The 27,912-nt window shown below is 32.4% G+C and overlaps 1 protein-coding gene across 2 annotated transcripts; it reads right to left on the bottom strand.

Annotated features, from left to right (window-relative positions):
- Nucleotides 1–228: 228 nt before the first annotated feature.
- LOC145283684 (H/ACA ribonucleoprotein complex subunit 2-like protein) lies at nt 229–26,771 on the bottom strand. 2 transcript variants are annotated; one of them, XM_080132709.1, is made up of 4 exons: nt 26,560–26,771; nt 8,181–8,253; nt 3,972–4,077; nt 229–437 (listed from the first exon to the last, which is right to left on the bottom strand). In XM_080132709.1, exons 1-4 carry the CDS (start codon nt 26,693–26,695, stop codon nt 417–419), a joined length of 336 nt encoding a protein of 111 aa, XP_079988835.1. In that variant the 5' UTR covers nt 26,696–26,771; the 3' UTR covers nt 229–416. The 2 variants fall into 2 exon arrangements, with proteins under 2 accessions (XP_079988835.1, XP_079988834.1); XM_080132708.1 differs by having other exon boundaries at nt 229–416; nt 26,560–26,769.
- Nucleotides 26,772–27,912: the final 1,141 nt, after the last annotated feature.

The raw sequence follows: 27,912 nt of genomic DNA on the forward strand, positions 1-27,912 counted from the left end.
TATTTATTTCAAAATGGCTAACAAAGGTTATGTTACTCATAAAATTTGATTTTCTTATTTAAAAATAAAACTACTTTATCAATTTACATAATTTTCGAAATATGATATTCTTGTTTTGTCATGTGTATATATATCACAGATTTTTCTGGCAAAAAAAATAAATAAATAAAAAAATAAATAAAATAAAAAATTTCAATGTTGGTTTAAAAATTTTATTTTAATATAAAAAAAATAAAAAAAATAAAAGAAATGAAAGAAATTTAAAAAAATATTTTTGAATTATATCACATTCAGATCGGAAGAGGTAATGACTTGAGTTCTTCATAGCATTCTTCAAAGGCTTCTTTTATGTTGTCATTTTTATTTACCATTATCATACAGGTTGGTCGTTTGGTTCCGCAAGCAGCACCCAAGTCCTAGTTGCAATAAAGAAAAATCTAATTTAAGGATATATACAAGAAAATTAAATAAATGAAGCTTATAATGTAGAAGATCAATCAGAATTTATATATCATTGCAAGTAACATAATCCATGATATTTTTTTCTAAAAAGTTGTCCACAAAGAACCGTGGCAGAAAATTCTTTGATAGATTCACAACAGCTGTTCAAAGTTATCTTGTATTTTCAAAGTCAGACCCCAAATAACATTTTAGCTAACAAATGAAACTTTCATTTGCTATTATTGTACAGTATTACTGTCAATATAAACTTATAAAAAAAAAAAATAGTATTGTGCAGAGTGCTGCTAATATGAAAAATCAAAGAGTAAATAACTCTTATTTTAGATTGCAGTATATAAAGTGGTTTTACCTAAGTGCAACCGCCCCCCCCCAAAAAAAAAACTTCACATTCTGACTAATGTTAGATAGATACTGCTCATTATAAACAAGTCAATCAAATATGTAGTTTCACTCTTATTAGAGCAAAACTCAATGTGACCACACAAAAAGGTAAACTGAGCAGTATCCAGTTTTACAAGTTTATAACTTGTTTGCAATAGACAAAGCTTCTTATGAAATAAAGACTCAAAACAAAAACTGTCTGAAGTGATAGGTTTTTGCAACTACTAGGAGAGCTACAAGACTTGTTCGCCCCATCTTATGTCCAGGACTTGCTTTCACAATCTGTTGTTGCTTATTCCCATGATGATAAAAAAGAAATCTACAAATAAGTCATGCACTTTATTCCTTTATAGATGTGTTATATTTCTTTTACACCATTTACAATTTAACTATTCATCCAAATGAATAAATATTTTATTTGGAAACTTTAAAACATCAAAACAAATGACAAACAATTTTATAAATTCTAAAAATTTCAAGCATTATAATAATCTGCATCAAGGTTAGGTTAGTTTGGAAGTCAATTTGCAAAAGACATCCAACCCATGCCAGCATATAAAATGGACGTTACACTGATGATAATGATTGAAAATAATGAAGGGAAGAAATGCAACAGTTACAAAATTTTTTGCCATTTTAATATATTTTAAATTTATTAGCATTTGAAATAAAAACATTCTTGTTGAAATGTTGCATATTTATTAAAAGAACAAAAAAATTGTTATTCTTGCCAATACATAAACTGTCTCAAATCTTATATACATAGAAGATACTGCCAAGTCTGCTGCAAATAAGGATGATTCTCTATTGGATTATGAAATTTCTCACACCTGCCAGTATCCTATATCTCAATGAAGTCAACATCCGCTCATGCATGGAGTATTGTTGCCACATCTGGATGGGCGCACTAAGCACTAGTCTCTTGTATTTAGAGTACATAAAAGTCTCTAACTTAATAGATCCTACATTGATGTTTCTGAATTTTTGAGATGAGGATTGGTTATTTGTATTATTTGGATTCATCGGACAAGATACACCCGCAGAAGGTCGGAAGTTACATCGACTGAAATGTTGTGAAAAAACACAATCAAGATGAGAACAGTAGTCCGATGAATCCAAATACAAATTCTGTATTGTTTACCAGGCTCTAGCCCTGTCATTGCAATGTAGCATCTCTTTGCTTATTATACAAGTACTGTGATGGAATGTGCATCGATAAACTTACTACACCTGCACTTTTCTCCACATAAGTATCCCCGACCCATAGTAAAATCTCACCTTTCACTGTAGATGTCCCCGAATGTTGGAAAACATTTTACTCTAAAGAAAAAAGAAAAAAATCTTTCCTTGAACCGCTTGCCTTTGGAATTCTTTCTATACTACATTTCTGTAAGTCTACCAACACGTAGAAATTTAAATGTAATGTGAACAACAAAAAATGCACAACTCCCCACTTAGGATATTTTATAAATCTGGCTCTCTAGAATTATGTGAATACACATGATAGACCTACTCTTATTATAATAGATTATATCTTTTTAAAGTGTATCAGATGAAAGATAAAAATAAAATTATGCTGAATGGTTTGGTTAACGGCATATCAACCATAAATGTGTTAATACCAAATAAAGTTGTCAAATAGAATCCTATAGATAGAATAATTATTTATATTCTTAAAAAACCCTGCTCTTAGAACAGTTTGCTTTGTTTTACGATACAACATCCATCAACTATTAGAAAACTTTACATTCAAAAGGAAATTTTACAGATAGAGTAGGAGCATTACTCTTAGAAAACATTCTGCATGGAGTTGCAATCGGCAAATTTGTGACCTCATTAATAGAACCTAAATTACACTAATGTATAAAAATATACCTTTATTGTTGGGTGGCAACGAACAAGGAGCGTGGGAGAAAAGTGGAGGAAGTACCGGTTGATTCCGCAACTCGTTAACCAATCAACTCTCGATTAAATAAATTCTCGTAAATACCCATTTGGGAATTTCACCTTCACTGTGGCTATGCCTACAGGGCATTTATTTAGCAATGAGGTATTCCATCTGTAGGTCACCTTTGCAGGTGTTTTTACATCAATCACCAGCTATATTTTATTTTCTGAAGAATCAGGTGTCCATGTCAATTAGCCACATTTGTTTCTTTCAGGCAGGTGCATATCTGTGTCATACGTTTTTATTCCTACCAGGTGATATTTCTATCACACCAGATGAGATATTCAACATTGTTACATCCTTTTTTAGTATCCACTATTTTCATCCCCTCCAACAAACATGCCTAATAGCTTACATTTTAACTTATAAAAATGATTTATGATTATTTCTATAAGAACAAGTGAAGTATGCATGGTCCCCTGAGTGCACAGTGAATGAGGCACTTACAAAAAAAAAAAAATAAAAAAAAAATAAAAATAAAAATAAAAATAAATAAATAAAAAATAACCAAGTTCAGTATTTGACCCCCACCCCCATTTAGCCCCTAAAGTCCCCAGGGGATGTCAAATCCTGGTGAATGCAATTTTAAGCCTTAACATATGTAAATTTGAGTTCTGCACCATGCAAAAAAAGAACTGACTAAGTCCATCATTCCCCACCCACCCCATTTAGCCCTAAAAGTTCTCAAGGTCTTAACATTTAAATATGAATTCAGCACCATGCAAAACTGCTAAATAGACATACAGAAAATTTTGGCAAAAATGGAGTGTTTTTATTAGCCCTAAAAGAGCCCCTGGGGCACACACCCAAGAGTTATCGCAAAGTATAGACAAACAAAATTATATAAAAATCAGTGAGTTACAACTTTTCAGAGAGTTTTCTAAAAATCCAAGGCATCAATTTTTTTTTAATAAGCACAAAAGTGTCAATTTTAGCCATTTAGCCTGATAGGCATTGCTAAGTGGGTGGGGGTGGGGGGGAAGAACAACCGGAGTTTTGCCAGAAAATCCTTTCTGTTACTTTTTTTTACTCATATCATGTTTAATTAAAGACAAACGGACATGTTTAAATGTTTTGACTAAAGACAAACAGACAAACGGACAAAGGTGAATTTACAGGTCCACCCTCCTTTTATTGGGGGGACCAAAAAGCTATTTTTGTTGAAATAAACAAAAATTACCTCTTTTGATGGAACGTAAATGTAAGGAATCTCATGGTCTTCACATAACACGGGAATGTGGCTCAAAACATCAATAGGACTTGTATCTCCGGCCAGAACCACAAATCTTAAAAAAAAAAAAAAAAAAAAAAAAAAAAGTTTTCATCACACAAGACTGAGTAACAATAAATAAAAAAATTTATACCTAAAAAGAAGTTTACAAATAATTAAAAAAAAATTCAGGAAAATAAAATATAGATAAACTAAAATTTTGGAATCAATATTAAAATTTTTATACCTGAAGTTCTGACTGGAATCAAAACAGCCATGTCTCTTCAGATCAAGAGTTAAAACAATGAAGAAATCATATTCCTAAGAACAAGGACATCACGTCACAAGAATTTAGCAAACCACTTAACATCATCCTTTACCTCCTTCCTATTTTAGACTGGTTTAACATTCAGTTCTAAAAAATAATTCTCAGAATTTAGATTTTATAAGTTTATGATCAAAAACTTTCATTACCAGAGAGGTTATGGTTGAAGAAAAGCCTCCCTTCCTGTTTCCAAACTAACCCTTCTCACTCTTTGAACCCCATGCTCTCATTAAGTTTTAGTTAAGCTCATAATTATCACTTTTTGATGCTTATTTAGAACTAGCATGGATACCGGGCATTGCCCATGTGGATATGAAGTTTGGTTTGGACAACTGCTATACTAAATATATTGAGCAACCCCCAGAAAAGAACTGAAATAGGTGACAACTTCTCCACCAGCCTGAGCACTGGACCCCCCTCCCCACCCCACCAAACGAAAACAAGTTTTCTTTCAATCTAAATAGCGAATGTCCGTGCGATCGTGGGAAAAAAAAAAAATGTTGAACAGTGATTTTAAAAATGGGGGGAAAAAATTTTTTGTAGGTGTAAAAGAAAAAAAAGCGGGGGAGGGGGGGGGCGTTGATGGCAGGTAGGCTCGAACCCAGAGCCTTGAGGCCGATAGGCTAAGCCTGAACACCTGCGTTACAGCGACAGTAGCAATATAAGATCAATTAAAAAGTGAATTAATGTCAGACATCACGCTATTCTGCAGTTTTTAAGTATGTGTTTAATGAGGTCAAATCCTTTTACTGCGGGATAGTTGTTTTGTTTGTTTAATAAAAGCAATTGTATGATATGATTGTGAAAAACTGACATTGATGAAACGGTTCCATTGCTTTCTGAACGTTGTTCCCGGGTTAGCCAGGAACAGCTCATTAGTTTCACATCAGTTTCACTTTTGAACAAAAAAAGCCGAATGAACACGTGAGAGGTCAAAATAGCAATAATTTTGTAAAAGTCACTGTAAATAAATCTAGCCGCGATGCGTGTTCACAAATCATACATATGATCTAGGGGGTATATAAAAAGTTTTAAGCGATAGTAACCCCCCCCCCTCCCCCGAGAATCCCGGCGAAAAAAAGCCTTTTGCAGACATACACAAAATGTGCACACACATTTTGCCTTTTATATGTATACATTTATTTCAATAGTAATGTAGTTCTTCCCTCCCACCACCAACAACATAATAGTAAGAGAAACAATGTCATTTCCGGAATATGATTCCACAGGTATTCCATATTTTTGGACTATGACGTTGTGGGAGATCGCTTTGGGACCCCAAAACGGACATCACTTCCTCCAGCCCCACTCCAAAAGAGAAGGTTTGGTAATCCTAGAGAACTCCAGAGCACGTTTAAAAGCAACATAATTATACTTCTTTCTACCCACCACTACAACTGATGTCATTCCCTGAAGGTAACATTGAAAATTCAGAAGAAAAGGACTCCCCCCTTACAGAAACTGGCCTAGTTCACCTTCAAAGAAGACCAACAATATATATGAATTAAAATAATTTGAGATCATAAACTGTTTCAGCTATTTCTGGGACTAACTTAATATTCCACCCCACCCACAGTTAAAAATATACATATACTCAAGTAATTTTTAGATTGTAAACTGTTTCAGCCATTTCCGGGAGTAACTTAATACCCTGTAACTCCACCCTGGTGCCCTGGTGAAGCTCGGCTAGGACCCCTTTTTGTCTGGAAACTCTGCTTGGATCGTCTGGTCCTTTTTGTTACATTGGATCCTGTATGCTGAAAGCGAATATCGAAGCCGCAGGCAGAAAGAAAAACAGACACGTGAATTCTATTCTACAGAATTGATTCACAAACTTATGTACAATGTTTTTACAAATATCGTTCAGTTCTTAGTAAGTTTTTCAAGTCTCAAATCTTTCACAGACAGCATCAGATGGGTGGAGGAAGAGGAGGAGTTATGTCTTCAGGGAACAGCGGTCTCCACGCAATTTGTCCTCCCCGAAATCAAAAAGCAATCTGACTAATTTTCGAGCGTATTGACCCGATGTGGTTGGGGTGAAGTTTCCTCAGCCAATCAAATCAACTGCGGGTGTGCAATTTAACCGCGATCTGAGATTCAATTCAATATTAAAGTCCTATGAATCTAAGGTCACCACCCATCACTCAGCCAGTATAATATATTCTTCTAACATCCTCACATTTCCTGTTGTTGAGTTTTTTCAAATAACAAAATATCTATTTTGATAATAAATTAAAATATATATCTATATTTATCCACCCTAAATAATGACAAATATTGGCTAAAAACATTAATTTCTTCACCCTCAACTGGGCACTTTTCTACAAGGGGGGGGGGTCGCTTTTTTGCCAATATTTTTGAAAGTTATCCCCTCTCTTTGATTGACTAGCCTTAATTTAAGCCTTCACCACTTCCGGTTTGGCGATGGATGCAACGGCAAAGACGTCACTTTTTTTTTTTTTCCTCTTTAGCGGTATGGGTTCGAGCCTGGCTGCCTACTACAACTTTTTTTTTTTTTTTTTTTGCTCAATACAAACCTCCAAACACCCAGGCTAGTATATATATATATATATATATATATATATATACTTGTTTATTGTTATATAAACATGCTCACATCCCGCTGCTACAAAAGAACTTGATGATTATTCATTGAACTTTTGAATAGTCAAGTCGCTGCCTGATGATATCTGTTGTTTGATTGAAACAAGTGGCTATTTGTAGCAGCGGGATGTGAGCATGTTTATATAACAATAAACAAGTATTATCAGCTCTTTTTATTGAGCACTATCTAACAACCTCGTTAAATTCATTAGTCCATTACTTTTGAATAAAAAAACCCCGAGAATATATATATATATATATAAATAAATGCTTGATACTCTAGAGCTTTGCAGTAATATAAAATATACTCTTATCACAAGTGTTTCATTCCATCAAAGGAGTTCGTCAGACTAACAGTTAACCAGTTGAATTGTTTTGCTTTAGTAGAAAGAAACAAACGTTTGTAATTCACTTGATATAAGTATGTATTTTGACTATTTACACACACAAATGCTTATATATTTGCAGAATATTATGGTTTATTCCTAAAATCAAAAAGTATTTTTATGTGAGAAAAAAAAAAAATGAATGTCCACTTTATTAGTAAAAAAAAAAAAAAAGCATAAATATGCTTCATTAGTTTGAACACAAAAGTCATGGTTTTTAAGATTAAGAGAAATAACAAAAGTGAAATGTATATTTTTATATTTATAAAAATAATTTATAAAAGTCTAGGAAAAAAAGAAATCTACTTTTATAAGAAAATATTAAGATGGTTATAAATGTAATCATGTTAGTCAAAAATCTTATTAGTGACTAACTTGCTAGGACTTCAGACCATAATGCCATTCCTATTTTCAATTCTATTACCTTCTTCCCCTAGCAAAAAAAAAAAGCAACAAATTTTGGAGGTTGTAAGGCTTTTGAAATATTTGAAGAGTTTTCAAAATTAAAATTTTATTATTTTCACAAATGACATTTAAACAGGTTATGCATTATCTCTACTAAAATGCTTCAAGAAATTACCGAATGTTGTGAAGTGTCAATCGATGGGCTCGGTAGGCGTCTACCGTTTATATGAAAGAAAGGAAGAAGCATGTGTAACTAAGCAAATAATTCACCATTACAGCTAAAGTTACTCAATATCCAAGCAGTAGAGTCAGATAATTGGAATAACAATATCAACACAAACACAAAAGCAATGGACTGGACAGAAAACCAATTAGTATCATGCCACTTTCATTATAATTAAACAAGAGAGAAAAAAAATGTCATGCATGTAAATGTTTTTGTCTCCTTTTAATACTGACCCATTTTCTCCTCTTCTAATAAATTTCTGAACCTCACGAACTCCTTTTCGTAATGAACCTTTCGTTTTGGAAGCTAAAAGAAAAACAAATGATACAAAATATTGAAATTATTAATATTTTAATGTGAGGAGGGAAAAAAAATTCAGTTTTAAAAATAAAAAATTACAATTGCAAAAAAAAAAAAAAAAAAAAAAAAATTTATATATATATATATATCAGTAATTACACATGAAAAAATTTAAATGGCTTAAAATATTTCAATATTGGTATATATAGAAAGAGCTGGATAAGCTAAGAAAGACTCTTTTTAAATTTTTAAAATCAAGGACGTTATGACTATTTTTATGCCCTGCATGTTTGGATATTTTCCCCTCTTTAAGACCATATGCGTTTTGTCACATTTTTTGCACTACTTTTTCAGTAAAAATGCTATATCTTTGTTAAAACTAAGACTAAGCAATAAAATTTGCCATAACTGTATTTTTGTGCAAGGAATCTGAATATGCTACTGAAAATCTCCAGAAATGAATGGGTTCCAAATAATCTGCAGTAAATTCACATAAATATGCTGCGATTGCTTAAAAATGCCATGTATTCATTAGAAGAAAAGTTAGAACTCAAAGTTTAGTTGTAATGCATTTTTATGTGCCGAAATCGAAATCTAGGATTGGTTAAAAATGAATATATTGCAATATTTCTTTGGTATTATTGTAGATTAATACTTTCTGCTACCCCTCCCCATCTGACCACCTCTCCAAAATATGCAATTCTACCTTTATAGACAATTGCATGTAAACAACTTGAAAAACTTTAATAAAAGAAACAAAAATTATTTTAGAATTTAATGTAAAATGATTTCCCATTTTGAATCATTTGAGTGTTTTAGGGCAGTTACCCCCCCCCCCCTTTTTCCTATGATAGATAAATCCTGGATGTTTTTTTGTTTGTTTTCTAAAAGGTGATTATGCATGGTTTTAAGAGGGTCTTTGTGCAATTATGATAAGTTGGGGAGGTTGCCACTCTGACTTTGGGTTAATGATAGGGCTAAGGAAAATTATGTGTGAACATCCTGAAGACTTGATAGAAACAAAACGAAAATTTTAGAATTTAGAGTGGGGGGTTGGTTTCACATAAATGTAAAATAATTCACCATTTCAAGACGATCCTAGCATTTTAGGACAGTTGAGCAATTTATTTTTTTATGGGAGATTAATTATGTGCACTTTCTTTAAACGTTTTTTATGCATTTTCTTTTTTTAACGCTTATATGAGCTCACAGAGGAAGTTTGTTTAGTGGGGAGCTCTGCTACTTGTACTTAGCGTTATTGTTAAGGCTAAAGGTTTTAGGACGACGCTTGCCACTCATACCTAGGATTAGATATAGAATTAAGCAAGTTTTTTTTTTTTTTTTTGAAGAGGGTGTTTGATACCCATTGTGAAACTTTACAAGAATTATGACAGACAAAAATAAATGTTATTTAAAAAAGTGACATCCCTCTAACAGAAAACATGATGCTTGGAAAATATCAAGTATTTAAATTCTATTTAAATATAAAAAAAGAAACAAGTTTTTGCTAAAGCTGACAAATTGTTAAAAATTTTGAATTAATGTTATTTTGATTTTTAATTACATTTCATATCTTTTCCGACTGTTTTTATTTTTTAACTGAGCACCTCCTACAAATATTTAAATATTGATTACTTTTTTGATTTTATTTATTTTTTTAATAATCGGGTAGATTAGTTTCCATTCGATAATTCACTGAAAACATTTAAGGGACGAAAATTAGAAGCGTGTGTTACCATTCGTACACGTGAACAAAACAATGATAGTTCACATTTTCGCTTGTTAAAATATTTGAAAATTTTCTATTACCCAATTTTTTTAAATATTTGTATGGTTGATAACAAAATAGCTCTAACTAAACATGTAAGATTTTCAATTACTAAAAAAATCGATTTGGTATAAAAATAACAAAAACAAAACGTCTGTTTACGCCATGTTATTGCTGCTTCTGCTGTTACTATCACCACCACCACCACTACTACTACAGAAGTCTTGATTCTTTTTTTTTTTTTTTTACATAGGCATCACCACATTATCAAGGCCCAGAGGCCACTCAAGGATAAGGGTTAAAGAGTGTACAGTAGAAATTGGACAATATAGTAATCATTAGTAATGAAAATTTGTTAAATTTGATAACTTATATGGAACGGCTCATCAAGAACTTATTTACTTTAGACTTGAACACAACCATATTGTAGTCAGTCGGAAAGCAGGAAAACGGAAGACAATTCCACAGGCGTGCAGTTCTAAGAAAGAAGCTTTGTTCATGGAATCTACGTTTAGGTTTAGGCACAGATAAAGAGTGGGGGGAATTATTGATAGTGTTTACAGCTAGACGAGTGTTTCTTGTGAAACTTTGGCAAGGGGGGACCATAGATTGAAGCTCAGTCGAACACTTTCCATGAAAATAACGATACATCAGAGACAAATTCATAACGATTTTTTCGGATATTATGTTTTTAAATTGTTACGTACCACTAGAGAAAACACTGTTCAATCATCTTTTTAACGAATAAACATAGTAAAAAGATTTTTTTATTTGATAGTGAGTGTTCTAAGAAAATTCTTTTCAAAATTTTCAATACTCATCATTTTGAAAAATTTTTTTTAACAAAAAAACGAGTGGTCAAATGAATTTCAGACACTCGAAATTAATAAAAATGACATCTCTTTTGACTAATTTCCAAATTTCATTTAAAAATTCTTCACAGAAACACTGTACGAATGTTTAGAAATCGGGGGGGGGGGGGATCGTTACAAAATCTTACCGAAAATGCCGTTTTATGATGTTCACATTTTTATCACTTTATTTGCTTAAAACTCTAAAAATATATAATGTATGTTATTATTTACTAATTCATTTGAAAGTATATTCATTTCCAAACAAAACGGTGGTAATTTGAAGACAAAGTGCTTTGGTTTTTAAAATATGACTATTTTAACAGAAACCCCTTGAAATCTGATTATCCAAAGCGTTTTAACGGCCATGTGTATTGCTAATATATATATATATATATATATATATATATTAGCCCCCAAATAACAAACTCTTGTCGGAAGAGTGTAGGTATTTTTAAAAGTCATCAGATAGTGCAAGTTGAAGAAAGAGGAGGAGGGGGGGGGATTTGAATTTTTTAGGATTGACCTCTTACCTTAATATTTTGGAGATCCTGCTGTAGCTGTAGCATAAAAATAAGACCTTTAGCTTTGAGAAAATGGATTCAACCTAATCTTTCTTTTAATCTTTTCTCAAAATTGGTTGAGTAAATTTAATATAATGAAATAAAATGTTTATTTCCGGCACAAGGTAAAATCAAATGTCTATACATGCAAGGCAATGGTTGAATCCTTAAAAAATGACCTATAGCAAAATGGGATACAACATAGATGATCATGTTTGATGCTACTAAGACAACTCTTTTCCTTTAACAACCATAAGAGACCTTTCAAACTGCCAATTATCATGGCTGATAGCACCCTTCCCAAGAGTCCAAAGTTTAAATTTCTTGGCATGACATTATCAAACTTAAGTGGACTTATCAAATTTAAAGTGGAATAAGTACATTCCAAATGCTGCCAAGTCTGCTGCATAAGTACATTCTAAATGCTACCAAGTCTGCTGCAGTAGGTGTGTCAAACTTTGTGAAAAATATTGAATAATTCCAACCCGTCTTCCAAGCTTATAACTACTCGGAAAATGTAATTCAAACCCTAATTTTTTTTTTTTTTTTTTTCCTCAATTAAAGGAGCAAGGACCAAGGTTTCATTAAAAAAATAAATAAATAAATAAATAAAAAAGTGTTTTTAAAAAAAAAAAAAAAAAAAAGATTTCAAACTTCGGACTTTACAGGTAAATTTCTAAAAAAAAAAAAACAACTTTTTTTGTTTTAAATTTGAATATATTATTTATTGATCTTTTATCTTCAATTTTTGATATATAACACTTTGGTGAGTAAATTAATTATTTACTTTTTAATAGACATTTGAAAATGGGGGGGGGGGGGGCGTGAATTAAAAAAAAAAAAAACCCGTTTGTTTAAAATATTATATTCGGTTTATTGGATAAAGCATAAAATTTCACATTGACCCTGAAAATATCGATAAAATAGAATCAATAGAAAAATTGATAGATTTTTAAAGTTTAAAAATTGAAAAATACTGAACTCGTAAAATTCAATTAATTTCATTACTGTTTTTTTTAAAAATAAAAAAATATTTCTATTACTTTTTATACAACTTTAATAGTTTATTTTGGAAGTATAATCCATAAAGAAAATAAACAACCCACTTTTAAAAGAGAAATTATGAGTTTTTTTATATTTTATTCGCAGTTTCGTGTTAGGGGTGTCAAAAATTGCTACAAAAATTCTGATACACCTACTGCTGCAGCTTCTTCTACATGGCCAAAAGGCTTCTCTCATCGGTCAATATCCACCAATGCCACCATTCGCCTGTGCATCAACCAAACAATTTCCTACCTAATAGGCCTCGCACTGTCTGCCAAGCTGTCATATCACAGCTTTGTGTTGGTTTTACAAGTATATCCATAAATATGCTACAATGAACTTATTGCACTTTTTCTACTCTCAAACTAAAATTCAATTTACATATTTGCATTGCATTTTGTCCATAGTCATTACACATTAAGCAAAACTCCCTGAATTTTAATTTCTCCTGAAGCCCCTTAAGCTTAAATTTGAGATGTTTTTCTAGAATTAAAATCATGTGACAAATTTTTTGCAAAATTGGAATAAGGATTCCAGACACAAGGTTTAGTATCATTGTATGTTGTTTTTCTTCAGGTATAACTGAAACCATCATGAACAAGAAAACATCACCATAAGGTGTAAAATTTGAATTCATTTTTTTTTTTTTATTCAGCCTAAATGGTAGGTTTGTTTTATGGAATATCAACCAGCTATGGATTATTTAATCTATATACCTATAAAGTTGAGTTTTCTTGCTCTGACATTGATATTAAAAGCCTACATTTTCTATTTAAAAATTATCAAAGCGAAATTCTTAATATACTCAGTCATGAATATGCAAGTGACTATATGCAGGTTAACAAATTTGCATATTCCTTCAAAAAAATTAGTGTTAATTACTTATTCATTGTTTCTTAGATGATTGGTTTCATTTCACTAATATGCTGAATTCTATTTATGCCAAGTTTCTACATTCTGCATAATTGTGTAGAATTTAAAATGAAAACGTTATAGCACATGGAAATATTTGGTTCTTGTCTATAACGGGGCCAAAAAAAACCCAACTTTTTTATAAGAAACATTTGGAAAAAAAATCTTTATAATTTGTCACTGCATGAAGATGTTATATTCGAAAATCACGTAAATCGATCAAGTAGTTTTTTTATTTAAGAAAATCTAATATTATCAGACGTTTTATCGAAGCTTCGTTACATGCCATCTTGTTTGAGAGGTGGCAGCACTAACGACCCCTGGCGGCATTATGGTGGAAGTATGGGTCAACAAGGGCAGACCATCGACTATTTTTAGTTTTTTTTTTCTTCTTAATAAATTAACTTAATAAATAAATAAATTGACTTCTTTTAATAAAGAGAATGTGGAAAACACAAGTTATTTTTTTTTTTTTTATTTGTCCGTATGAAAACGGACTTTAATTCAAAAAATATTTCATTATGTTAATTTATTATTTTTTATTTGTATTATAAAAAAGTGTTTGACATTTAAGAAAAAAAAAAAAACAAACAAACTTAAAATAGTCGATGGTTCAATGCTCGCTTAATAAAGTCTATATAAAAAAATAAAATAAAACCGTTTTAGACATTCTCGTTATGTTAATTTCTCATTTTGTATTTTTTTTTAATTCCAAAAATGTTTCATTATGTTAATTTATTATTTTTTATTTGTATTATAAAAAAGTGTTTCCGACATTAAAAAAAAAAAAAAAAGTCGTTGATCTGCCCTTGTTGACCCATACTTCCACCATTTTTCCGCCAGGGGTCATTAGTGCTGTTATAGCAGTATCAGAATTTTGACGGAATTTTTTACACCCCCAACAAAAAACTGCGAATAAAATATAAAAAACTCGTAATTTCTGTTTTTAAAGTGGGTTGTTTATTTTCTTTATGGAATATACTTCCAAAATAAACTATTAAAGCTGTTTAAAACATAATAAAAATATTTTTTATTTGTTAAAAGACCGTGTAGACAAAATGTCCACGTATTCAATCACCGCAAGCGGATATTTTGTCATGTTTTTTTAACAAATAAGAAATTTTTTATTATGTTTGAAACAACTTTAATAGTTTATTTTGGAAATATATTCCATAAAGAAAATAAACAACCCACTTTAAAAACAGAAATTACGAGTTTTTATATTTTATTCGCAGTTTTGTCTTAGGGGTGCCAAATTTGCAATGGCGATTTTTCCAAAGATTCTGACACTGCTAGTGCTGTTATCTCTCAAACAAGATGGCATGTAGCAAAGCTTCAATAAAATGTCTGATAATATTTGATTTTCTTAAATGAAAAAACTACTTGATCGATTAACATAATTTTTGGAATATGACATTTTCATGCAGTGACAAGTATGTACATTATAAAATTTTTTTTCAGATTTTTATAGTAAAAAAGATTATTTGTGGACCGTTTATAGACTTGCACCAAATATTTATTTATATAAGTGACCTTGTCAGTGTGTGTGCAAAAAGTCTACAAAATTCCAGAGGTGAAATTTGATATATAGAGTTTTTTTGATTCTGAAGCACACTTTTGATTTGGTTTTTAGATGGTAAAATAGCTGTTAAGGAGTAAAAAAAAAAAAAAAAAAAAAAAAAAAAACTGGCAGCTACATTTTTTATGCACATGCATTAAATAAAAGTTAAAGGTTAAACAACAGTATTTTTTGTAGTTTTGTACATATATATATATATATGTGAATTTAGGTCATATGCTAACAGATAAGGCTGAAGAGTTGTGTTTTGGTTTTAATTCTAATTGATAGCACACAGATCATTTTTTTTTTTTTTACTTTTGAAATTATTACTATATATTAGGTCCACTATAATAATAGATAATTGGCTCTCTAATAATAAATACGAAATTTGCATGAATGAAAATAGTGTCGAATAAAGTTGTCCAATAATTCTATAGGTAGGATAATTATTTATACTCAAAATAACATTGCACTATTCTGTCAAAATATCACTGTTTAGCATTGATAATTTTTGTTCACAGCATGATTGACCACTTTTTTTAATATCTATTTGGAAAGAAAATAAAAAGAACTAAGGTTTTGATATTTTTGAGTTTTGAAGCCTTCAAACTGTCAAATGGAAAATAATTTGTTTGAATTAAAGTTTAAAAAACGAAACTAATATTATCGTTTATCCGTGTTCCTGAACAATAGGCATTTCCAAAAGTCACCACAGAATTAACCCCACCCCATATGTAAAACGATGTAACTTTATTATAAATTAATATTATCAATATAACTTTTGTACCATTTAAAAGAAAGGCAAAATAAACTAGTAATAATTTAAATTTTTTTTCATCGTACAAAAATGATGAAATTGTAAGATGAAAATAGTGTTTACATAATTGACGTTTTAAAATAACGTTCACATGTAGTAAGCATTTCGAATGTAAAAACATACCCGTGTTTAATAAATCTAGCAAAAATCAACAAATGGTCAGATTTTCGATACTTATCCATTTTAGAATGAAATTACATATAAAATGCAGTTTCCGTAAAATATACGAGGTAAAATATTTTTTTTTAGTGCCCCCCCCCATATTTTTTTCGAAATTTGAACAAAAGATTTAAATCTATCGACATTTCTATTTATTATGAAACATAAGAGTTCAAATAAGGAAAACATTTTTTTAAAATTTAAATACACATATTAAACAAAAAATTACCTTGAAGTTGCAATTAAAAAAAATGATATAAATTTAATGTTTTTTTTAAATAGCGTTTTTTTTCGAATTAATTCAGTTGAATGGCCAAGAAAAAGAAACTTCCTAAAAATTAATTTTTAAAAGATTTAAATGATTAAAATTCCATTATTTAAAAATGTTCCGTTACATAGATTTTTAATTGTGTTTAAATTTTTTTTTAAATATTAAGTTTTAATATAAACATGACTCTTGTCAGCTATTTTATTACCAGATTAAAACCCAATTTGAAAATATTATTACACAAATATTATGCATTTTGTAGCCCCCCCCCAATTTTTGTTTGTCTCTTTTTGCCGAATAAAAATATGGAACCCCGTAGGTAACCAAATGAACATTCAGTAAAACTGTATTTCATATTTAATATACAAATGTTTATAATATTATTCATCATTAAACTATGTAAATCTTAAAACCTAACAAAATTATAACAAAAGATTAATTATTAATTGCAGTTTGAAGAAGATAAACTACAGTTTAAAAAAAAAAAAAAATCATCAAGCCGTTTCTGCTTTTCGATAGTTTGTTATATAGTTAACACAAATCTGATGTCACGGAAACATGCGGTCCATTTTTCACAATCGTTTGGCAGATCCTACTGAACAAAAAAACAACAGATTTTCAAAAGTGACCTATTCGTTTACCTCTCCCTCAGCTGGCCTGCAGGTTCAATTTGAAACTGTACCTTTTGATTGGAAAAAAAAAAAAAAAATAGAAAAATAACTAATCCATCAAGTAAGCAACAATCTACAAAATAAAGACTGATCGGTTGGTATAGTTTTGTTTTTTTTTCCATGTAAATGCTTTAGCTATTTTTTATTTACTAATTGTCACCACTTACCAAGGCTAAAAGCCATTCGAAGATAAAGTTAGACATATGGTTATTTTTTGTAAGTATCAAAAAGGGACACTTTGGATGGAAAAAAAAAAAAAAAAAAGAAAAGGCGACCCTATTCAGATAGAATTTCTCTTCTGACCAAGGAAAGAAGAGATAGGTTACCATAGAGTAAAGTCGACCATCAATGATTATCTATTTTCTCCCAACTTTTGTTTTCTCCAAGTGCTAAATGCTCCCATTATGGATTGCATCAGGTATTACCTTTATGATGCAACCATTGAAACTATCATTCTTTCTGCTATGCACTGATAAGGAGGTGTGGATGCCAAGGTATGCATTTTTTTTTTTTTTTTTTTTTTTTTTTTTTTTTTATAACTATTTAATAAAACTTTCTGATTTCTATTCATATCACTTGAGAACTCTAGTGTATGATATTATTGAAGTGAGAAGGTCATACAAATATAATTTTTTGATTAGAAGCAAGAATTTTCTTAGAATTAAATGACTGGGGTAAAGTGCTGAAATGGGTCACCCTGCAGTTTTGCATATTTATTCCAATCCAACAGCAACTTCAAAGATACATAATGATTGCCATTTCCATTGTTGTGGAAACATTTTATTAGTAAACGGTGGGTGTGAGGGGGGGACAGCACTCTGGCTTGCCAAGTTGTAAAATACAACTAAATATATCTTAATTCATGCAGATTTCATATTTATTATTACTGAATTAATTCTCTATTGAATATTAGATATGCATATAGTACTGACTTCAAAAGTGTAAAAAAAAAAAAAAGTGACGTTGGTGCTCTCAGCTAGAATCAAAACCAAAAGCATTTAGCGCTCCAACCGCATTCCCTACCGCTCGAGTAGGTGTCAGAATCTTTTGAGAATTTTTCACACCCCTAATACAAAACTGCAAATAAAAAACTTGTAATTTCTCCTTTTAAAGTGGGCTGTTTAATTTCTTTATGGAAGATACTTCCAAAATAAACTATTAAAGTTGTTTAAAAAAATAGAAATATGATTTATTTAAAAAAAAAAAGAAAAAAAAAAAGTGTTTACAAAGTGCATGCGCACGCTCATGCAGTCATTTTTTCCACGTAATGAAATGAATTGAATTTTAAGAGTTAAATTTTTTTCAATTTTTTCACTTTTATTTGCAGGTTTAATGTGAAATTTTATGCTCTTTCCAATAAACTGAATATAATATTCTAAACAAACGTTTTTTTACCCCCCCCCCATCCCCCATTTTGAAAAGTCTATTAAAATGAAAATAATTTTCTTACCTCAGATTTATATATCACAAATTGGAGATAAAAGATCAATAAATAAAATAATCTAATTTAAAACAAAAACAAAGGAATAGTTATGTGCAAATTTACTTGTAAAGTCAAACGTTTAAAACTTAAAAAAAAAAAAAAAAATCACATTGATTTTTAAGTGGAACCTCATATTTTGAAAATATTGTCCAGTAAATATTGGATACTTGCTATGATTTTTTTTTTTTTTTTTCATTCAATGTTGTTTTATTTTAGATAAAAAAAAAAAATTCATTCCATAAAGAAATAAAATATTTTAAATCAAAAACTCATGTATTTCTTTAAGAGACCCCCCCCCCAAAAAAAAAAACCCCAAAAAACAAATGGAAAATTTGTTGAGGGGTTTGTTTATAAAAATAAACTTATGAGCGAATGTGATCATTTTTCAGGTACGGTGACCCATAGTGACAAACTTTTGTTGACAGCAAACATGTCAGAAATAGAAAGGGGAGATTAATTATGGCGCTTTTAGACTACCATTGTTCTCAACTGGAAGAAAGGGATACAATCTGATATAATTTAAAATCGCTGTATTTTTTAATCTTTGCTTAAAAAATTCTTTTATATAAAAAGTACATGGAATATAAAATATAAATATGGATAAATTCTTAACAATGAAGAATGGAAATACCCATTGATTAGTATTTTTTATAGGTAAGTGATTTTTTTGAATTTATATATGTTTATTATATTCGAAGTAAGTTTAAATTCATTGATTTTCTTGAAATCTTTTTTAAAGAAAACCGATTTAAAAACAAATATCGCATATTTTGCTATTAAACCTGTTATTTTAAAATTTGGTTTTTGCTACTTTTATTGAAAAAAAATTAGGGTTTAATTACATTTTTCAAGTAGTTATAAGCTTCGAAAGATAGTAAGTCTAATTATTTAAGTTTTTATCACGCATTTTTAATGGCGACTTCTGACACTGCTACCGCTCGAGCTATTGACAGATAAATAAAAAAAAGATGTAAAATTAAACCACTTCAAGCTATGAATGAATTTGCGCATGCGCAAAAGTAATAGAAATATGTTGGCAAATTGAAATGAACCTGTTGCATTTAAACTTGCCGACATATTTCTGTAGGCATTATTCATCCATCCAAGGATTTTACTCGTTATAAACAATCCTTGGTGTACAATTACTATTTCCTGTTAATTTCAGGGTTATGTGACCAGTGAATTTAGGAAAATTCGACCCCGGAAAACTTGTCCCCTTTTGCTAGGTAGGAAAACTGGTCCCCTATTGAATAAATATCAATTGAAAACACATTTTATAACCGTTCTTGAAGATATTGTCTTTAAAAAGTCTGTTAAGTCCAAAGTAGCTGAGCAGCGGCTTGGTTCCCACCAGTTTTGGCAAATAGCAAACAGAATTCTGAACAGAAGCGTGTGCTCCATCCCAACTATCATCAATGGACCCGAGGTAATCTCGTCAGCATCAGACAAAGCCAAACTCTTTGTCAAGAACTTTGCAGCTAATTCTACCTTTTGCGATCAAGGCCGCCAACCCCCAATATTTCCGCCTGTATCTGAAAACACACTATGTGATATACGTATATCTGTACGTGATGTTGCCAAGCTAATCAAAAACCTTGATTCTAGTAAAGCAACTGGCCCGGACGGTATTCCAATTATAGTACTCAAAAAACTTCAACCTGAACTAGCGCCCATACTTACAAAACTATTTAAACGTTGTCTTAAGGAGAATAGTTTCCCATCTCCCTGGAAAATTTCATCAGTATGCCCTGTATTTAAGAATTCAGGTGATCGCTCATCCCCCTCTCAGTACAGGCCAATAAGTCTCCTGTGCGTCATGAGTAAGTTGCTGGAATCTGTGTGAAATACAGAAGTAATCAACCATCTCAACAAAAATAACCTTCTTAGTGACACTCAATATGGTTTCCGTTGTGCTAGATCTACAGCAGATGTGCTTACAGTTATATCTCATAGGATTAGCAAATCTCTCGACGGAGGCAACCTTTCTAGGGCAATTGCTCTTGACATATCTAAGGCCTTTGATAGGGTATGGCATAAAGGTTTACTTCATAAGATCTCTAGCTATGGTATAGCTGGAAATGTCTTCTCAATTATTAAATCATTTCTTTCTGATAGGTTCATAAGAGTAGTAGTTGAGGGGCAAAAATCAGAAGCCCACAGTATTAATGCCGGTGTCCCTCAGGGATCCATCCTGGGCCCAACTCTTTTCCTGATCTACATTAATGATCTTCCAAATCACATCCTTACATCATTTGTAGACATTTATGCTGACGACACTACCATTTATGGTAGCACATCTAAGACAGTAAACGACCAAGTTCTCTCCAATTCTCTCTCCTCTGATCTTGAGCATGTAGTACAATGGGGAAAGGAGTGGCTGGTTACTTTTAATGCATCTAAAACCAAGCTTCTCTCTTTACATCATCAACATTCTGATCCACATCTGGCATCAATTGAAATGAATGGCTCTCGTCTTCAGGAGGCCTCAAGTTTTGACAAGCTTCTGGGCTTGACCATTACTCCTGATCTTAAATGGAACACGTACATCAAATCTGTTGCCAAGGCCGCTGGAAAAATGGTGGGATCTTTCTATCGATCCAGTAGATATCTCACTGCTGATGCAATTCACTATCTATATAAGAGTCAGGTACGTTCAAGGATGGAATACTGTTGCCACATCTGGGCAGGAGCTGCTAGAAAAGACTTGTCCTGCCTTGAATGAGTTCAAAATAGACTTCGTAGCCTCGTAAGAGATGTCCTTTTCTCTTCCTTGCAACCTCTATCTCACAGAAGAGATGTTGCGAGTTTGTCTCTGATGTATCGTTATTTTCATGGAAAGTGTTCGACTGAGCTTCAATCTATGGTACCCCCTCGCAAAACTTTCACAAGAAACACTCGTCTAGCTGTAAACACTATCAATAATTCCCCCCACTCTTTATCTGTGCCTAAACCTAAACGTAGATTCCATGAACAAAGCTTTTTTATTAGAACTGCACGCCTGTGGAATTATCTTCCGTTTTCCTGCTTTCCGGCTGACTACAATATGGTTGTCTTCAAGTCTAACGTAAATAAGTTCTTGATGAGCCGTTCCATATAAGTTATCAAACTTAACAAATTTTCATTACTAATGATTATTATATTGTCCAATCTCTACTGTACACTCTTTAACCCTTATCCTTGAGTGGCCTCTTGGCCTTGATAATGTGTTGATACCTATGTGAAAAAAAAAAAAAAAAAAGAAAAAGTCCAATGTGAACAAGTTCTAATTGAATCGTCCCCCTAAGTAATCCACGTTACAAAATTCTCACTGTTTACTATGCTAAAATCACAATGACTAATGTATACCTATTAACCCTTATCCTCGAGCGGCCTCTGGGCCTTGATAAGTGGTGACACTCATGTAAAAAAAAAAAAAAGAGAATACACATCTCATAATATTTAAAAAAATATTTTTACTTGTTTACTGTTGTTTTAAAAAAAATTAAATTAATTTTTCTAAGTTTTAGTTCTCTACCTAGCTTTGAAAGTTTTTGGTCTTTCAACTTATTTTAAAGAGTTTATTTAGTTAAAAAAAAAAAAAAAAGTAATGTCGAGTGTTACTTATGAACAAAAAATGTCAGATATAAGAGGATCACATCTTAGGAGGATGATTACTTAATAGAAAATTAAAATATTAAGGTAGATATAGTTTTAAAACGAGCCCCCACCCCTCTAAAAGAAAATAAATTTGTATATTTTTAGGTAATAATGCAGTGAATGCACATCCCATAATATTTTTAAAAATATTTTTACATGTTTATTGCTTTAAAAAAATTAAATTGATTTTTCTAAGTTTTCGTTTTCTACCTGGCTTTGTAAGTTTTGGTGTTTAAACTTATTTTAAAGAGTTTATTTAATAAAAAGGAAATAACAAGTAATGTCAGACTCGACATTACTTAGTAAATAATTAACAAAAAATGTCCGAAAATTAAAGAAAATACTGAGGTAGATATAGTTTTAAAACGCGCCTCCCTCACCTCGAAAAGAAAATAAATTTGTATATTTTTAAGTACTGCACAAGTGCCCCCGAAATGACTTTTAAACGATACCCTCCCCTCCCGATGTTAAGAATGGCTTTCGAAATAACATTAGGGTTTGTATTACTGTACACATAGATTCGAAAAAGTTGTCAAAAAACAAATGTATAACAAATAAATGTTATCAAAGGCAAGATAAGTTACTTTTCTACCTAAGCGGATATATTTTTTGTGTTTTTATTCAATGTAACATGTTTATTCAGCTCGAAAACCATACAGTGTTTACCGATATATTCGAAAATTCAAAATGGCGTCTGACTCTTTAACACGGTAAGTTTGGGAAAAGGTATTATAAATAAAAATCTAGACAAAATACTATTAAAAACCCGCCGAATATATGTCAACCTATGTCACGGTAACATATATTGAGCGGGTTTTTAATAGTATTTTGTCTAGATTTTTATTTATAATACCTTTTCCACAACTTACCGTGTTAAAGAGAGAGTCAGACGCCATCTTGAATTTTCCAATACATCAGTAAACACTGTATGGTTTTCGAGCTGAATAAACATGTTACATTGAATAAAAACACAAAAAATATATCCAGTTAGTAATTGTCTGTATTTTTGAGATGAGGTGTTTTCATTGATTGAGATTGTCGGACTGACTTCCTCATCTTGGTTGTTATTGTCACAACGTTTCGGCCGTTTTGCCCTCCGGCTTTCGTCAGATGTTTTGTATCAAACTGGGGAACCGTTTGTTAGGAGTCTCGAACCCAACCCTTTATTATTATTACGGGGGTACCGTGTTCGGACTCCAGCTAGGCTTTGGGACATAGTTGCTGATTCTCTGTTTTCAATGTTACTTTTTCACTGCCTTCGTTCAGGATTGAACTCAGCACCTTTGGGTAACTAAAATTTTGATACAACGTCTAGGACCACTCGGCCATATGTCAATTCTTAGTTGGTTTTTGTTAATGTTAAACCTATGTTGTTATTCAAGGTTTTCTCTCTCTATCAGAGGTGTCCAAATTGCATTCAGCTCTACGCTTGGTTTGCTCAGTAGGTTGTTATGCCCGAGCATGTGAGCTGTTTCTTTAAGTTTTCTCACTTTCCAGTGGGTCTCTCTATTTATTATTTTTACTTCATCCCATAGGGGGCGATGGTCCCCCCCCTCTCCATCCAGACATGGTTGGCTATACCCGATTTTTCCGTCTCCACTTTAGTTACCGCTTTTCGGTGTTCTTCCACCCTTACTTTAAGGGGGCGGCATGTTTCACCCTTGTAAACCTTTCTGCAACTGCATGGGATGGAGTATATGCAGTTTTTGGTCATGTTCTCATCCATGCGGGGCTTCACTCGTACCAGGTGTCGTCTGAGTGTTGACTCGCTTTTGAATACCGTCCTAATGTTGTAGGGGGCACATATTCTCTGAATCTTTTCGGAGATGCCTCGTATGTATGGTAGGCGGACCGCTGGAGGTTTTTCGGTTTCATTCTCCTCTCTTATACTATTAACACGTCTGGTGGATAGTATGCTATTGGGGTAGTTGTTACGATGGAGGGTATTCTTCAACCTGACCATTTCTTGGTAGTATGTAATGGCGTCGCTACTTATTGTCTCTGCTCGATGTTGTAAGCAGCGTGCGATTCCATGTTTGATACTGTATGGGTGATGGGAGTTGAAGTTTAGGTATTGTCCGGTGAAGGTAGGCTTGCGATATACGGATGTCTTAAACCCATGCTCTGTGCGTGATATGAGTATATCAAGGAAGGCCAGTTGGTTATCTTTTTCTTTCTCCATTGTGAACTGTATCGATGGTCTTATTGAGTTCACATGGTCTAGGAGAGCCTGGATGTCTTCCTGATGGGGCCAGAGTATGAAGGTGTCATCAACGTATCTTAGCCACATGGTGGGCTTTAAGGGAGCTGAACCTAAGGCCATGTCTTCGAAGTATTCTATGTATATGTTCGCCATCACTGGTGATAATGGCGAGCCCATAGCTAGTCCCTCCTCTTGTCGATATAGGTCAGTACCCATTCTGAAGTAGGTTGTTTCTATGCAGAATGTCAGCATTTCCATTAAGTTTGGCAATGGTACACATGTGCGCTCTTCTATGGAGAGGTCCGCAGCTAGTTTGTCTTGAATTACTGCTAGTGCCTCACTAGTTGGGACTTTAGTGAATAGGCCAACCACATCTAGGCTTACCATTTGGTTTGTACTGATGGGTGCTCCCTTGATCAGTTCCGTGAAGTGGGCAGAATTCTTTACATGTGTTGCTGACTTGCCTGCTAATGGGTTTATTATATCCACAAGGTACCTGCTTAGTGGGTGGCATGCTGAGCCTCGGCAGCTCACTATGGGTCTGAGTGGAATACCGTCTTTGTGTATCTTGGGGAGACCGTACATATGTGGTAGCTTACTGTAATGCTGGACCAGCTGTCTATATCTCATCGGAGCGATGTGTTCCTTGTTTTTCGTAAGGATTTGTAACAGCTTTCTTTCGGTTTTCAAAGTTGGGTCCTTTATTTTACCGTAGCTACCATCTGCGATTAGGCCTGCCATTTTTTCAGAGTACTCCGACATGTCCATCACCACAGTAGCATTGCCTTTGTCTGCTGGCAGAATTATTATACTGCTGTCACTCTGTAGGGTTCTTATAGCCAGCCTATCTTCCCGAGAGATGTTTGATTTAGGAGGTTTGGCTTTCGAGTACTTGTCTCACTTTCCATCTTATTTCATCACCTTGAGTTGATGGGAGTCTCAAGGCTATATCTTCCATGTGTGTTATGATATCTAAGAATGGAACGCGTTTGGTTGTTGTTGCGAAGTTGAGACCTTTATTTAGTACTGCTTCCTCTGAATTTGGACACCTCTGATAGAGAGAGAAAACCTTGAATAACAACATAGGTTTAACATTAACAAAAACCAACTAAGAATTGTCCTAGTGACATATGGCCGAGTGGTCCTAGACGTTGTATCAAAAGTTTACAGTTACCCAAAGGTGCTGAGTTTAATCCTGAACGAAGGCATTGAAAACAGAGAATCAGCAACTATGTCCCAAAGCCTAGCTGGAGTCCGAACACGGTACCCCCGAACCAAGATGAAGTCAGTCCGACAATCTCAATCAATATCCAGTTAGGTAGAAAAGTAACTTATCTTGCCTTTGATTTTTTTTTTTTTTGACAACTTTTTCGAATCTATGTGTACAGTAATACAAACCCCAATTTAATAAATAAAAATATCGTAAAAATTGCATATAACTTGAAAATATTATAAAAAAAAATAAATAAAATAAAAAAAATAAGTAAAAAAAAGTGCTTGGATGCACAAACATCAACTCTTAAAATAGGTGGCCCTCTTTATCCCGGTATAATATATATATATATATATATATATATATATATATATATATATATATATATATATATTATACCGGGATAATATATATATATATTTAAAGATAAATACCAATAAAACTTTAGTATGAGAGAGAACATTACCATGCATCCTCTTTATTGAATGCCGAGAATCTATTTGTTACTTTGAGCGAATTTCCTCCTTCATGCATGCAGCTTTTAGGAAGTTAGCAACTGTTAAAAGAAAACGCACTGCGATATTTTTTAAATTCACATTTTACGATATCTTTTTAAAATTAAATTGTCACGTGAAAGTACAGAATAGTTACAAAACACCGTCCCCACCTTATGTTAAGAATGGCTTTCTAAATGTTATTTCAGCGTGGTATAATAAATGCACAAGTACCGAAAACGCTGAAACGTGGTCAGTTTCACTCCAGTTTCCAAGGAAATAGTGAGAATTGAAAATAAGTAGAATAAACTATACTATAGTACTTTTGCAGAATTTGAAGCGAACTTTAAGTTTAGTTCGGTTCAAATTCTGTAAAAATATCGATTTTTGTTGCCATTTCATATAGTTTGAAATTTATTAAAACTAAGGTAAAAACCTAAAATGATTTGTTGAAATGTTGCAAGAAAAACAATAAAAAAAAGTAGCTTACATTGCCAATACATAAACTTTCTCAATTTTTTTTTTTTTAATTCATCGTTTTAAGAAAAAAGTGGAATAATAAAAAAAAATAATAGTGTCCATTGTAATTGTAATCTTATAAAATTTCAAAACACGTGGTTCTACTAATTGATAAAAAAAAAAAAAGAAAGAAAAAATCGGGAGCCGAACCTTTTTTTACGATTTTGCTGATTTTCTTATTTAATTTTCGCGACGCCAGGGGTTGAGCAATTGGACAAAGATATCGTATTTTTTCTTCCCATACAACAGTTTTATCAACATCAATGTCTTCTTTTTCTTTCCCCATGATGGATTAATCGTATAGCGTGAAATAGCTTGACTACAGAAAATTCAAACAAGTAACACGACCAGTATATAAATCTTTGAAGCCAAATTTTTCAGGAAAAAAAGCCAAAAAAGGCCAAATTCAAACGCGAAGCCACATTATTTACGTAAAAAAAAAAAGGCCAAATTGAAAATTAAAGAAAAATTGTCTATATCGAAGTTTTTAACAGTTTTTTTTTTTCCTGTATTAGTTTTATCGTGTTTTCTGTGCAAAAAACGTTACTTAAGAAATTGAAACTGAAAAATATGCTTTGCCCCCCCCTCCTCCAAATATATTTTTCGGTTTCAATTTAATAGGGAACGGTTTTATTTTTAATATTTAGGCAAATAATTTTTTTTTTTTTTAAATTACATTTTCACCCCAAACAAGGCACATTGCCACTTTGTTGTAGGGGGCTACTATCAGGGATATAAGCATCAGGGGTACTGTGTAGGAAGTTGGGCAGCAAGATGTTGGTTCACGTTGCACTTGAACTTCTGCATGTCAGTACAGTCGGGGAAGCAGGGACCTGGAAGGGAATTCTAAAGTCTAGCTGTTCTGGGGAAGAAACTACTGGAGTAGAAGGCTCTCTTGCATCTAGGGATCTCTACTGTGAAGGGGTGGGATTTAGCTGCTTGTCGGGTTTGTCGGGGTATTTACGTCAAGGGGGCACAAGTGCTTGCAGTTCGTTAGAGCATTCACCATTAAATTACTTGCAGAACAGGCAGAGGGATGCAACATTTCGTCGATGTGACAGAGGCTGAAGTTTAGCTAACAGTTCAGGACCTATCAGATTGGCGACTCTCTTTTTGTCTAGGAGCGAGAGACTAGTGGTAGATGCACCAGCCCAAATATGACAACAATACTCCATACATGGGCGAATGGTGGCCTTATAGAGGTATAGGATACTTTCAGGTGTTAATAGCTTTCTAGCACGGTAGAGAGAACCCACCTTCTTCACAGCAGTCCTGGCAATGTTCTCAATGTAATTGTTCCAACTCATGTTTCCTGTGAACGTTAGGTCGAGGAGTTTAAAAGATGTACTTTCAGATAAAGAGTCATTGGTCATTATTATTGGCGGTAGGGAAGGTTTCTTGTAATTATTGAATGAAAGTTTAGTCTTGGCAGCATTGAAGGTGACCATCCATTTTTGTCCCCATTCCACTATGGATCGGAGGTCTTCCTCTAGTGTTTCTGCC

This window comes from Euprymna scolopes, chromosome 8 (genome assembly GCF_053919585.1).
Source record: "Euprymna scolopes isolate OS-2025 chromosome 8, ASM5391958v1, whole genome shotgun sequence".
NCBI classification, from domain to species: Eukaryota; Metazoa; Mollusca; class Cephalopoda; order Sepiida; family Sepiolidae; genus Euprymna; species Euprymna scolopes.

Coding starts and splice junctions, on each gene's coding strand:
- LOC145283684 (XM_080132708.1), bottom strand. CDS start 26,695: ATGGGGAAAGAAAAAGAAGACATTGATGTTGATAAAACTGTTGTATGG. Junction 8,254..26,559: donor CAGCAAAATCGTAAAAAAAG/GTTCGGCTCCCG, acceptor TTTTTCTTTTAG/CTTCCAAAACGAAAGGTTCA. Junction 417..3,971: donor TTTACGTTCCATCAAAAGAG/GTAATTTTTGTT, acceptor TATTGCAACTAG/GACTTGGGTGCTGCTTGCGG.